This window comes from Chiloscyllium plagiosum, chromosome 3 (assembly GCF_004010195.1).
Source record: "Chiloscyllium plagiosum isolate BGI_BamShark_2017 chromosome 3, ASM401019v2, whole genome shotgun sequence".
Taxonomy (NCBI): domain Eukaryota; kingdom Metazoa; phylum Chordata; class Chondrichthyes; order Orectolobiformes; family Hemiscylliidae; genus Chiloscyllium; species Chiloscyllium plagiosum.
In genome coordinates this window covers 18,489,301-18,504,041 of record NC_057712.1, presented here as the reverse complement: position 1 = coordinate 18,504,041, position 14,741 = coordinate 18,489,301, and the positions used below count along the sequence as shown (strand labels likewise).

Genomic DNA, 14,741 nt, shown 5'->3' with positions numbered 1-14,741 from the left:
CCCTCCCCCAAGTCCCTCCCCCCTACCTTTTATCTTAGCCTGCTTGGCACACCCTCCTCATTCCTGAAGAAGGGCTTATGCCCAAAACGTCGATTCTCCTGCTCCTTGGATGCTGCCTGATCTGCACTTTTCCAGCAACACATTTTTCAGCAGTGTCTTAAGGGAGGAATGCAAGGTGGTGATGTGAATAAATATTCCAGAGCTTGGGGCCTATATAATTATAGGCACAATCAATTGGAGTGATTAAAATTGGCAAAGAATAAGAAACTAGAATTGGAGGGGTGCAGATATTTAAGATTTGTGGGGTTGGACAGTACAAAAGTATTGAAGGGTGAGGCCATTTGGGATTTGAAAAAAGTTTTTGGTCATCTAACATTTTCTCCTGATGAAACTTAATATCATTGTTTATGCTATTGGGATATTTTATTACAATAAAGGTGCTGTATAAACCCAAGATCTTAGTTGTTATGATGGCTTGTAGGTCTCATTTAATTTCTCATTTCTGTTGTCTGGTGACCTCAGCAAGGGAACATTTTGGTCCTGTAATTGACTTTATTGCAAGACCAGAGGGTAGAGAAAATACTTTACAATAACTATTATAATAAAGTATATGCAAGTGAATTTCACCAGACAATCTGATCCTCCATGGTTAAACAGCCTAGTGACAGTCAAATCTGCAGTTTCTGCTTAAAGCTTTAACAGAATTCAAATAAAGCCATCTTGATTGCACTCAGTTCTCTCAATTTAGCTCATGCGCACATCTTTAAGTATAGATTTGGAGTACTGGAATAGTGATCGTCATAATTGTAGAGGTGGAAAGTTGCATATATGTAAAGCCTATGGATACCCTCAAAAAAACATCTCAACATGTCAGTAGCCTTTTCCAAGGTTGAAAAGGACTGAAAAGTGACATCTGAAATAAAAGCAAAGGAAACTATATTATGCTGCCATGAGCTTAGTATTACAGAGCAGTTCGACACTAAACTCTTTGTCTGCTTGAGTAGAGATGATGTTGCAAAAGGTGATTATAATGATAGTGCTCTATTATGCCACTCCACAGTGTGAAATTCCCATAGCATTGTAGCATGTCTCTCATTAGGTCAGCTGTGGCTTGCAATGACTGTGATTGAATGTAGCAGCCTATGCTACATGATAGTTGCTTGTGTCCTCATAGTAAATGACAAGGTTCTGCATCTGCCTGTTCGCTCAGGCCCTGAAAAGGCACTCCCTGCCTGTGCTGGATTGATGAGTTAAGACTATTGAATTGGTGGGTATCTTCGGTAGAAATGACTATTCAGACTATATTGGATCTTACTGCTTTTGTTTTCTTTGGCCAGCTAGTTTGAGCTTGAGGCTACCTGATGTTTATTACCCTTTGAATTGATAACTTTTTGCTACTTCGTTCCTTTAACATACTAAAATGTTAGTAGGGAGGAAAGGGTCGTGCGAGGGAGCCGTGGTTTAATAAGGAATTGGAATCCCTTGTTAAATGGAAGAGGGCGGCCTATCTCAAGATGAGACGTGAAGGTTCAATTGGGGCGATTGAGAGTTATAGGGTAGCCAGGAAGGACCTGAAGAGAGAGCTAAGAGCAGCAAGGAGGGGACATGAAAGGTCCTTAGTCGGTAGGATTAGGGAAAACCCTAAGGCTTTCTATAGGTATGTTAGGAATAAAAGAATGACTAGGGTAGGAATAGGTCCAGTCAAGGATAGTAGTGGGAAGTTGCGTGTGGAGGCGGAAGAGATTGGGGAGACACAATGAATACTTTTCTTCAGTATTTACACAGGAACAGGGCATTGTCGTCGATGTGAATACTGAGTCACAAATAAGTAGAATGGATGGCTTTGAGGTATGTAGAGAAGAGGTGTTGGAAATCCTGGAAAAGGTGAAAATAGATAAGTCCCCTGGGCCTGATGGCATTTATCCTAGGATTCTCTGGGAAGCAAGGGAGGAGATTGCAGAGCCATTGGCCTTGAATTTTATGTCCTCTTTGTCTACAGGAGTAGGCCCAGAAGACTGGAGGATAGCAAATGTGGTCCCCTTGTCCAAAAAGGGGAGTAGGGATAACCCTAGTAACTATAGGCCGGTGAGTCTCACTTCCGTTGTGGGCAAAGTCTTAGAGAGAATTGTAAGGGATAGGATTTATGCACATCTGGATAGGAATAATGTGATCAAGGATAGTCAGCATGGTTTTGTGAAGGGCAAGTCGTGCCTCACAAACCTTATTGAATTCTTTGAAAAGGTGACGAAGGAGGTTGATGAGGGGAAAGCGGTAGATGTGGTATATATGGATTTTAGTAAGGCGTTTGACAAGGTTCCCCATGGTAGGCTACTGCAGAAAATACGGAGATATGGCATCGAGGGTGAGTTGGAGGTTTGGATTAGAAATTGGCTGGATGGAAGAAGACAGAAGGTAGTAGTTGATGGCAAAGTTTCTTCATGGAGTGCCGTCACTAGCGGTGTTCCGCAAGGATCTGTTTTGGGACCATTGCTGTTTGTCATTTTTATAAATGACCTAGAAGAGGGGTTAGAAGGTTGGGTGAGCAAGTTTGCGGATGATACAAAAGTCGGAGGAGTTGTTGACAGTGAGGAAGCATGTGGCAGGTTACAGCAGGATATAGAGAAGCTGCAGAGCTGGGCAGAAAGGTGGCAAATGGAATTCAATGTAGCTAAGTGTGAGGTGATTCACTTTGGGAAGAATAACAAAAAGATGGGGTACTGGGCTAATGGTCGGATACTTGGTAGTGTGGATGAGCAGAGGGATCTTGGTGTCCATGTACACAGATCTCTGAAAGTTGCCACCCAGGTAAATAGTGCGGTGAGGAAGGCATATGGCGTACTGGCTTTTATTGGTAGAGGAATTGAGTTCCGGAGCCCTGAGGTCATGATGCAGTTGTATAAAACTCTGGTGCGGCCACATCTGGAATATTGTGTGCAGTTTTGGTCGCCATACTATAGGAAGGATGTGGAGGCACTGGAACGGGTGCAGAGGAGGTTTACCAGGATGTTGCCTGGTATGGAAGGAAGATCGTATGAAGAAAGACTGAGACACTTGGGGCTGTTCTCATTAGAGAAAAGAAGGTTTAGGGGTGACTTGATAGAGGTGTACAAGATGATTAGGGGTTTAGATAGGGTCGACAGTGAGAATCTTTTGCCACGTAGGGAGTCAGCTATTACAAGGGGGCATAGCTTTAAATTAAGAGGGGGTAGGTATAGGACAGATGTTAGGGGTAGATTCTTTACTCAGCGAGTCGTGAGTTCATGGAATGCCCTGCCAGTAGCAGTGGTGGACTCTCCCTCATTATGGGCATTTAAGCGGGCATTGGATAGGTATATGGAGGATAGTGGGTTAGTATAGGTTAGGTGGGCTTGGATCGGCGCAACATCGAGGGCCAAAGGGCCTGTACTGCGCTGTATTCTTCTATGTTCTATGTTCTATGTCTTAGGATGTTCTTCAAGAATGTTATAAAGTGACATTAGGCATTTTGGATAATGTCACAGAGGACAAATATGTAGAGAAGGAAGAGGACAGAACTTGAGGATAGGTCTGTAGGGAGCAACAGAAGTGATGATGGAAGTGTAGGCTGGGAAGTCATTGTAGGTGATTCTCTAGGTACAGTAAAATAGCTAAGAATGGAAGCACCAGCTCGATAGTTGAAATGTATTAGAGTAGGATGATGTGATCAACTGTATCAAAGGCTGTAGTTGACAGGTCCAAATATGTGGAGATGGTGGCTGGAATCACCTTCTACCCACCAATAAAACTGGGCAAAGTCAATCAGAAAGGTGAACAATAAGAGAAAAATCACCCTTATTCATGAAAAAATTAGAATATATAAGGAGCTGCTTCTCCAATCAGGAGGTGTTTCTCTCTTGCACTTGCCGATAGACTCAACTGTGTCTCATAAATTATTGCACGTGGGAGAGAAGCAGCCTGGGATTGGAGGTCAGAAAGTGAGTGGCAACACCTAAGTCTGCACCCTGGAATCGTAGCGGACAGAGTGTCTCTGTAGGGGAATAAAGAGAGACTGAGGTCAGGCAATTGAAAAGAAAAAAGACTACCAAGAGTTGGAATTTGGGGCTGGTGTGTGGGAAGAGGAGAGTTGATAATAAGTGGGGTAGATGGCATCATCACTCTGCTTCTGACTGATAAATTTTTTATGAATTTGCATCTTTTGAAAGCTGATGTTATGTTGGCTCAGTGAATGAGCATTTCCTTTTATCATTTCAAAAATATTCTTAACTGCTTTATTTAATGCACTATTGTGCAATATGTTGTAATTAACAATGGTCTTGCTGTTAACCTATTTTGCAGTAGTGTGTTAACTAGCTCTCAAAAAATTAGACTTGTAACCTCTGAGGATTCTTTTTTCTTCTTATCCTTGCTGTTTTAATGTGTTTCAAATGCGTAGTTCTGTCTGGTTGGAATATTCTGGCTTTATGCATATGTGATGAAAATTCATTAGCGGATACCTGATTGGTCCACTGCAGATGTATTTAGGGTGATGACCTTTTTGTGTGTAGTGTGTGTCAGTTTTTTCTAAATGTTGCAAGGTTGTGCCTGTTGTTTTCTTGTGCCAACTTAATTACTGCTGTCTTCTTTGTGTTGAAGTCCTAAGTTTAATGGAGAAATAATTATTGGAGATAATTTTTTTCTAATTCTACTACTGAATCCAAGTAATCCATTCACTGTCTAAATATCTATAGTAATACATAGGAAGCCCTGTGGTACTATTTAAATATGCTGTGTTCCCAGATTGCCATGTATATGTTTGCATAAGTTGGGTACGCTTTTTACTCATATATTGTCCCCTTTGATTTGGGAGGTAAAATGCATTGTTGAATTCAACATTATTTTTATTATTCCTAAGTATATCAGTAAGAATATGGTCTGTCAGGTTGGGGAAATTTATTAAAACTATTCAGGCAACTTGCATTTGCTTGTCTGTTTCTATGTTTGTTGACAGAATTTCAATCACCTTTGAAAAATAATGGTATTGGGGATTGCTGTGGTTCTTAAGTAAGCAACCTCTATAAAGTGGTATGTGCTTTTAGTTAAACTGAGGCCTTTCTGTGTTAAAGGGTTCAAATCAATGCACAGAATTTTCCCCTCCCTAGTATGATGCAAGTAATCACGACAAAGATGGAAATATAGAGGAAGAATCCAATATGGAGACTTTTTTCCCCAATTTTTCTCCGCTAGTCATAAACAGAGACTTCATAATCTTGCCATTATGCAGGAACTACCTCATTTCCATGTATTTGCATCTCATTAAAGTCCGAATTCCTTTGATTTTTGAAACCAAAAATTGCTGGAAAAACTCAGCAGGCCTTGCAGTATCCATGAAGAGAAATCAGAGTTAACACTTCAGATGCAATGACCCTTCTTTAGTATTGTTCTGAAAAGATACATAAATCAAAGTGGGTACCTGGTGGCTGCAGCTCACAAATCCCAGGAAATTGCTTCTTCACACCCAAGTCTTTGCATGGTCCATTATCCTCATCGAGCTGCCATTCACACAAGTCAGTGTCGGCAAAGTGTCAGCCTCACAACATTGGCATGCCTCCTTTTGGACCAACTCTTACACCAATTCAGTCCTTTAACATTTTGTTTGGAGCTCAGGGACACTAGGGCATGTGTTTGCCAGATTGATTTGCATGCAGGAGACACATACTCTATACATCTGCGCAAGATGTATCTTGTGGCTTTTAGCTTGTTTTCTTAGTACTCATTTGCTTTTCACTTATTTGGATGTTGCCAGTCTCTCTGTATTTAGCATTGCTTTCTAAAACCACTTACCTGAGTACTGGGATGCAGTGGCCAGCCTCTGCATGACTTGCTTTGCGTTTTTAGCATGGGGAAGAGGAAGGCAGTTTGTGACAGTGGGGAGCTGTCAGGGATGTGAACACATTGTTGAGGAGCACCATGTAACGTTATGTTGCACCTGTACATTTGATAGCATTTTACTTAGTAAACACACTACATATAGTTTAAACAAAATGGCATTGTCAAAGGGAAGCAGCACTAAGTAGGGTGAAGGGGTCTATGGTCAGTCAGGGGTAATGACACAGTCAGTCAAAGGGCTTGTTTGACGATTCTATCGGAGTTGCCTGTAGTTAGGTGCTTAGTCATAACAGAGTCTAGGATCTCTATCTTTGCAGTAAAAAGATTGGATTCCAGTCAATCCAGCTGGCCAAGTAGCATGGGGATTATACTTTGGTTTGTCAGAGCTGTGGAGATGCCAATCCAGGTTTGGGTCATGATTGTTCTGGACGTTTGGTCAATACTGGTTAGAGCTTATTTGGGCAGTCCAGGGAGTTTTGGAGAAAGCAAGCAACTCAGTTCTGGGGATGGGCATCATTTTCTCAGATATCTGAGAGAATGGTGAAAGTGATAGGGGAAATTGTAGTTCGTAACCTCATAGTGAGTAGAAGAGGACTGGGAGCTCTGAAAGGGAACATTAAAGCAGTTCACTGTAACTCTGGCCTCTATGTGGGGATGGTACAAGGCCATAGGAAGCCATGGGAATTTCCAAAGTTGTGGGCATGTTAATAATTTTTTGAAGGGGCTCACTGAATCTGAGAGGCTAAAAGATCAGAAATGTAATGCTGGAAAAGCACAGCAGGTTAGGCAGCATTGGAAGAGCAGGAGAGACCTAAGCCCTTCATCAGGAATGTGACGGGGGAAGGGAATGAGAGATAAATAGAAGGGTGGGGCTGGGGGAAAGGTAGCTGGGAAGGCGGTCGGTGATGAAGGTCAGTGGGGAGGGTGGACCAGATGGGTGGGAAGGAAGATGAATAGCTAGGACAAGTCAAGAGACCAGTGCCGAATTGAAGGGTTGGACCTGGGATGAGGTGGTGGCAGGGGAGATTTGAAATTGAGGTGGGGAGGGAGATAGATCTCTGGTGATGGGGTCTGATTGTAGGTAATGGAAATGGCAAAGGATAATATGCTGTATCGGGAGATCACTGGGGTGGAATGTGAGGACCAGGGGTGTTCTATCTTTGTTGCCATTGAAGGGGTGAGGTTCAAGGGCGGAGGTGTGGGAAGTGGAGGAGATGTGCTGGAGGTCACTGCTGATCATGTGGGAGGGGAAATTGTTGTCCTTGAAGTAGGAGACCATCTGGGATATCCTGGAATGGAATTGCTCCTGCTGGGGACAGATAAGACGGAGGCAGAGGAATTGGGAGTAAAGGATCACATTTTTACAGGAGGCGGGATGGGAGGTGGTGAAGTCTAGGTAGTTGTGGGACTTGATGGGCTTGAAGTAGATGTCCTTGTTGAGATCGAGATGGACAGGTTCATGAAGGGGAGGGAGGTTTCTGAGATGGTCCAAGTGAACCCAAGGTCAGGGTGGAAGGTATTAGTGAAATTGATGAACTGTTCAACTTCCTCATGGGAGCACGAGATGGCACCAATACAGTCATCAATGTAGCGTAGGAAAAAGTGGGAGATGGTGCCAGGGTAACTGGACTATTCCATGTACTCTACGAAGAGCCAGGCATACCTGAGGTACATGTGTGTACCCAATGCTACCCTTTTGGTCAGAAGGAAGTGGGAAGATTCCAGGGAGACATTGTTGAGGATGTGGACCAGATCCGTCAGTCAAATGATTGGCACCTCTTCAAAGGATACGTGGAACAATCCATCATCCACAGTTACCTCAGCACCATGCCCCACATTTTCCTCCACCTTGTGCTCCCATGAGGAGGTTGAACAATTCATCAACTTCACTAATACCTTCCACCCTAACCTTAAGTTCACCTGGACCATCTCGACATCTCCCTCCACTTCCATCTTTATCTCTGGTGGCCAACTCAATACGGACATCTATTTCACACACTCCCCACCCCCACCCCCACCCAACCAACTCGCCCTCACACCAGGCACCTTCCCTTGCCGCCACAAGATGTGTAAAACCTGTGCCCAGACCTCCCCCTCCTCTCCTCCATCCAAGGCCCCAAAGAACCTTCTCACATCCGGCAGAGATTTTTCTGCACATCCACCCACCCCATCTACTGTATCCTTTGCTCTCGATGTGGTCTCCTCTATATCAGGGAGACAGGGCACCAACTCGCGGGGTGTTTCAGGGAACAACAACTCTGGTACAGACACACCAAACAACCCCACCACCCTTTGGCCAACCACAAGTGACCCTTGTTCAGAACTAATGCCAGCTAAGAAAAGGTCCTTTACATGTGCTGAAGATAGGGCATGGATGGGCCAGAGGGTAAGGGAATGAGTGATAAGTGGAGGAAGTGGGTGGCACAGTGGTTAGCACTGCTGCCTCACGGCGCCAGAGACCTGGGTTCAATTCCTGCTTCAGGTGACTGACTGTGTGGAGTTTGCACATTCTCCCCGTGTCTGCGTGGGTTTCCTCCGGGTGCTCCGGTTTCCTCCCACAGTCCAAAAATGTGCAGGTTAGATGAATTGGCCATGCTAAATTGCCCATAGTGTTAGGTACTGGGGTAAATGTAGGGTAATGGATCTGGGTGGGTGCGCTTCGGTGGGTCGGTGTGGACTTGTTGGGCTCAAGGGCCTGTTTCCGTACTGTAAGTGATCTAACGTAATCTAAATATCCAAAGGGAGAGGAAGACACTGAATCAAGGGGATGGATTATCCTAAACGAGGGAAAAAGAAGAGGTGAGAATGTGGATGATAAGTAGGTGAAAATGGGTGGCTCAGCTGAAAGCAGCTCATGTGATGACAGGGCCCGGGTGTAGGGGTGGGAAAAGGACATGGAAGAAGGTGTTCATCATTGAACTAAAACCATTGATTTCAATATTGAGTCCTGAATGCTGCATGATCCACAAGCAAAAAATGAGATGCTGTTCTTCTAGCTTGCACTGAGCCTTGCCGGAGCACAGCAGTAGGCCCAAGACAGAAAAATTGGCCAGGGTACATGTTAAAGTGTTAAAATGGCAGGTAACTGGAAGTTTGGGGCCATTTTTATGGACAGAACGTAGCTGTTCCACAAAGTGGTTGCCCAGTCTGCGATTCATCTCCCCATCGTACAGGAGAGCAGCGAATACAGTAGACCAGATTGATTGAACTGTAGGTAAATTGCTGCTTAACCCCTGAAAGGTGTGTCTGGAGCCTTGGATAGTGAGGAGAGAGGAAGTAAATGGGCAGGTAGAAGGTATTGAGTTACACCTTCTACGATTGCATAGTAAGGTCCCATGGGGGTGTGGGAAGATATTAGGATTGGAGCGACTATGGACTAGGGATCCCCTGCTTCCTGCTACTGTTCCCACTACTGTCTACGTGCAATCCCCACATCTATAGCCAGGGTGAAGGAAGCTTGCCCTGTGGGCTTGCAAGACTTAGGCAGTCATATCCGGGTATCTTTAGGGCTAAATGGTCCAGACCTGTTTCACCGTCTTGCCTTGCAGGTTTTGATATCATAGGCAGGGGAGAACTGAAAGGTCCAGCACCTCTGGTGTGTCGTGAGAAGAACCTCTGGGGATTGTATAAAAAATTTTTATTTGCTCATAGAAAATGGGTGTCACTGGCTCAACATTATTTATTGCCTGTTCCTAGTTGCTCTTGAGAAGGTAGTGATGAGCTGCCTTCTTGTTTCATGGCAGTCAATGTGCTGTAGGTAGATCCACAATGCTATTAGGAAGGGAATTCCAGGAGCTTGACCTAGCGGCAGTGAAGGAACAAAGGTGTGTTTCCAAGTCAGGATGGTGAGTGGCTTGGAGGGGAACTTGCAGGTGGGGGTGTTCCCATATATCTGCTGTCCTTGTCCTTCTAGATGGAAGGCATTGTGAGTTTGAAAAGTGGTGTGTAAGGAGCCATGGTGAATTCCTGCAGAGCACCTTGTAGGTGATACACATTTGCTGTTGTTCAGTGTTGGTGGTGGAGGGATTGGATGTTTGTGGATGTTGTGCTAATCAAGGTTGCTACTTTGTCGTGGGATTATGTCCAGCTTCTTGAGTATTGATGGTGGTGCGCACATTTGGACATATGGGAGGTTTCTAACAGATTCCTGACTTGTGCCTTGTTAGTGGACAGATGTAGTTGGGAGGTAAGTTACTCATTGCATAATTCCCAGCATCTGCCCTGCTCTTGTAGCTGCTATACTTATATGGTGAGTCCAAATCAGTTTCTGGTTCATGGTAATCCCAGTATATTGGTTCAGTAATGGCATCATTGAGTATCAAGGGGTAGTGGTTTGCTCATCTCTTATTGGAGATGGTTATACTGTAGCTTCCCCTGCCCCAACTTATACTATAGGCCCCCCCAACAGCCAGTGAGACATTGAAGAACATATATGTCGTAAGATAATTAATGATGCACTGATAGCAGGATTATCATAGTGGGTGATTTTAACTCCCTCAGAGCAAGAGGTTTAGATGGGGCAGAATTTGTTGATTGCATCCAAGAGGATGTTTCTTGAAACACTTAAGGAGGGGCCATACTGGACCTTGTATTAGGTAATGAGCCTGGCCAGGTGACTGACCTTTCAGTGGGAGAGCATTTTGGGAACAGTTATCAGAATTCCTTAAGTTTTAAGATAGCTATCAACAAGGATAAGTCAGGACCTTGCAGGAGGGTACTAAATCTGGGGAGAGCAAATTGAGGCAGGAGCTGGGGAGTGTTAACTAGGAGGAGTTGTTGTCTGGCAAGTCCACATTTGAAATGTGGGAGTTGTTTAAAGATCTGATGAAAATTCAAAACTGACCTGTTCCAGTAAGGAATAAGGGCACGAATGGCACGATAAGGAACCCTTGATAACCAATGGAGGTTGTGAATTTAGTCAAAGGGTAAAAAGAATTATAGGTAATGTTTAGGAAGCTGAAATTGGAAATGTCCCGCATGGAATATGAAGAAAACAGGAAAGTACTCCAGCAGAGAATTCAGAGAGCAAGAAGGGCCATGAAATGACCGTGGCAAGTTGGGTTAAAGAGATATCCCAAGGTATTCTATACATACATTAAAAACAAGAAGATAACTGTGGAGAAGGTAGGACTACTCAAGGATAAAGGAAGGAACTTGTGCTTGGAGTCAGAGGATGTGGTTGAGATCCTAAATGAGTAATTTGCATCACTCAGGAGAAAGATATTGAGGATAGTGAGATTTGTTTGGAGCATGCTAATATCCTAAGGCATTTTGAGATCAGAAAGAAGTAGTGTAGGGCCTCTTGAAGAGTATTGAGGTGGGTAAATCCCCAGGGCTCGATGGTATCTACCCCAGGTTATTGAGAAAGGCAATAGAGGAGATTGCTGGAGCCTTGACTAAGATCTTTGTATCCTTGTTAGCCACTGGAGAGTTCCCAGACAACGGGTGAATAGCTAATGTTGTTTCTCTGTTCAAGAATGAAAGCTATAAACCGATGAGTCTTTCATCGGTGATTGGGGAGCTACTACAGAGAATTCTTAGGGATAGGACTTACAAGCATTTGGAAAAGGTTGGCCTAATTAGGGACAGTCGGCATGGCTTTATGGGGGGCAGGTTATGTCTTATTAATTCGATTTGAATTTTTCAAGGAGGTGACAAAGGTGATCGATGAGGATAGAGCAATGTTGTCTACATGGATTTTAGTAAGGCTTATGACAAGGTCCATCATAGTAGGCTTATCTGGAAGATTAAGATGCATGGGATCCACAGTGACTTGGCTGCGTGGATTCAGAATTGGCTTGCCCATAGAAAGCATAAGGTAGTGGTGGAAGGGTGTTTTTCTTGCTGGAGGTCTGTGACTCATGGTTTCCACAGAGATCTGTACTGGGACTTCTGTTTGTGATAAGCATAAACTTGGATGAAAATGTAGCTGGGTGGGTTAGTAAGTTTGTAGACGATACAAAGATCAGTGGAGTTGTGGGTAGTGAAGAAGGTTGTCAAAAGATACAGTGGGATATAGATCAGTGGCAGAAATGGCAGATGAGTTTAATCCATCTAAGTATGAGGTGCTGCACTTTGGGAGATCAAATGTTAAGAAAAAGTATAGTTAATGGCAGGACCCTAAACAGCATTGAAATACAGAGCGATCTTGAGGTTCAAGTCTATAGCTCTCTGAAAGTGGCCGTGCAAGTGGATAGGGTGGTAAAGAAGGTATACGGCATACTTGCCTTTATTGGTCAGGGAACTGAGTACAAGAGGATGTTGTGTTTCAGATTTCTAAGACTAGTTAGGCCATGCTTAGTGTATTGCGTTCAATTCTGGTCACCACATTACAGGAAGGATGAAGCTTTGGACAGCGTGCAGAAGAGGTTTACCAGGATGCTGCCTGGATTAGAGGGTATGAGCTATAAGGAGAGTCTAGCAAAACTCGGGTTGTTTTCTCTGGAGCAGCAGAAGTTGAGGGGAGACTTAACAGAAGTCTATAAAATTGAGATGCAAAGATAGGATTGACAGTCAGAATCTTTTTTCCCCAGAGTTGAAATGCCTAATGCTAGGGGGCATGCATTTAGGACTTTTAGAGAATCACCTCCACTCCAGAGTATTTGGGCTAGTCCTTGCAAACAGCACTTAGCCTTTTCTGAAGTCACCATGTTTTAAAACAAAATACATTTTATGTCTTGTCCCCGAAACCTAGTAAAATCAGTAATAATGCTAGAGATTTTAGCCCAAAACACCTGAGAATATAAACGCAACCAGCATTTAAAGACTTAAAACAGTTAAGAGATGGCTGAAATTTAGTGGGAGATGTTCCAAATTAATAACTAAATAAAGAGAAGCAAACAAAACAAAATGCAAGGTGTGCTATTTAGTTTGATGATGCTGTACTGATCCTTTTGAGGATGAGTTGGGCTCCGAGTATTCTTAGTCCCCTAGTTGGTTCAGGTTGGGAGCTAACAGCACGTGAAATTAATTTTTTTAAATAAGTAGGACAATTTTGCTTTTATCATTATCATTAAACTGTGGTAGTACTTTGTAAGCATGTGATTTTCTTAATTATTATTTAATCTGTACTTATGGGGGAGAAAAGCACATGCTTCAGTTTATTTTTATAAATCTGCTCCTTGTGTCTGGAAGAACTACTTTTGGTATGTGAAATATTTCTAGATAAAACAAGTACAGGATGAGGAAAGAAAACAACTGGTTCAACTTCGAGATGTATTAAAAGCAGGGCTACAGGTAGAACAAAAAGAGGTAAGCAATTTATTTTATGCTGTAATACACGTGTGTGTCTATGCATCCCTATTGTTCAAGTTATTTGTTACTTTGGTGTAGTTTGTATAGAGAAGCGTATCTCCATATTAACCGAAGACTAATCTGTCCTAATTTTACAACAAATGTTAAAATCCAGATGTCCTTAAATTACAGTAACAATTATTTCCAAAATATTCAGATGTCTGAGATATTTATGTCCATAAGAATGAATTGAATGATGTTCACTGTTTGAGTATTATGAAAATATTAAAGCTACAAAATTAGTGATGCAACAGACATTTTGTTGGGATGTTTCTATGCTACCAGAAAGTTCCAAATATACGTTTTGTATCTCCATTGGGTTAAATACTTTTGGAAATTACAACATTGTTTTGATTTCTACCAGTTGGAATTGATTAAGAACATAAAATAGAAAAATAACAATTTTGAATTGGCTTTGATTGATATATTTGTATTTCAAAAGTCTTAGAGCAAAGTGATTCATTAAAGTATTCCTCAAATGCCTTAAGTATTTCAATCTTTATTGATTTTCACAGTAGGATAAAGTTAGAGAAAAAGACATCATGTGAAAACTTCATTGGGAATGTTGCCTTCTATTTAACAGCACATATAGTATATTAGACAGTTCATGTTACAGCACTAAAACTATATTATGCTTAGACCCACTGCCTGGATTTGTTTTTTTCTCTGCTATTTGTTAATAGTGCAAAGGTTTTCACCCCCACTTTGAAAGAGGAAAGTGAATGTTGGAGGGAGTATATCCACATGGATAAAGGACCTGCTAAGTATAGAAGATGCTGGAAGAAAGGGGACATTTTTCAGGATGGAAAAATGTCATTCGTAGTGTGCCACAGGGATCAGTGCTGGAGCCACAATTACTTACAATATGTATTAATGACTTGAATGTTGTTATGGATCAGACCAAGCCCCCTTAAAATATTCAGAAGATAGTCTAGACCCTAACTTTTTCCTGTTTTAAAGGTAAGTATAAGCTGTTGATATCCAGATGCAATTCAATTGGTCAATCTACCGGATTTAAAGCAAAACGCACTTTATTCCTCAACACAACCTGCGTAAGGATATCATCAGTGGCCACTGCTCAAACCTGGTGCTGCTGGAACTGCAGTACTACTGGCAAATAAGATTGGCTGGCAGCTTGTTAAGGTGGTCAATTAAGTGCCCTTGGGATATAATACTGGCTACCCTGCAGCCATTTAATCTGAGATACATTCTTGCCAACTCTCATCCCAAGCCCAAACATCTTAAAAATCCCATCTGTATGTTCACAGTGGGTTTTAATTTGCATAGAACTAGATCATTCTCTGTTTGTAATGTGTAGAGAATTCCTGAGGCTATTGATGCTTGAGATATTCTTAAATGTTACATTTGTCTATGTATAAGTAATCAATTAGGTTATCAATTAGGAATAAAAGAATGACTAGGGTAGGAATAGGTCCAGTCAAGGATAGTAGGGGGAAGTTGCGTGTGGAGGCGGAAGAGATTGGGGAGACACTGAATGAATACTTATGTTCTATGTTCTATATGAATGCAGTATAACAGATTTCATTTGGTGTTCAGTAGACATGATACACAATGTCTTATATTTGTTATGTTATTAATGTGAT

General features: G+C 42.5%; 1 protein-coding gene across 4 annotated transcripts in view; it reads left to right on the top strand.

The window, feature by feature from the left end:
* Positions 1-14,741, top strand: part of asap2a (ArfGAP with SH3 domain, ankyrin repeat and PH domain 2a) — a 193,727-nt gene that overhangs the window by 110,696 nt on the left and 68,290 nt on the right. For all 4 annotated transcript variants that reach the window (XM_043678183.1, XM_043678192.1, XM_043678201.1 and 1 more), the window contains exon 9: positions 13,009-13,095. In XM_043678183.1, coding sequence (XP_043534118.1) covers positions 13,009-13,095 — 87 coding nt within the window. The remainder of the gene's footprint in view (positions 1-13,008; positions 13,096-14,741) is intronic.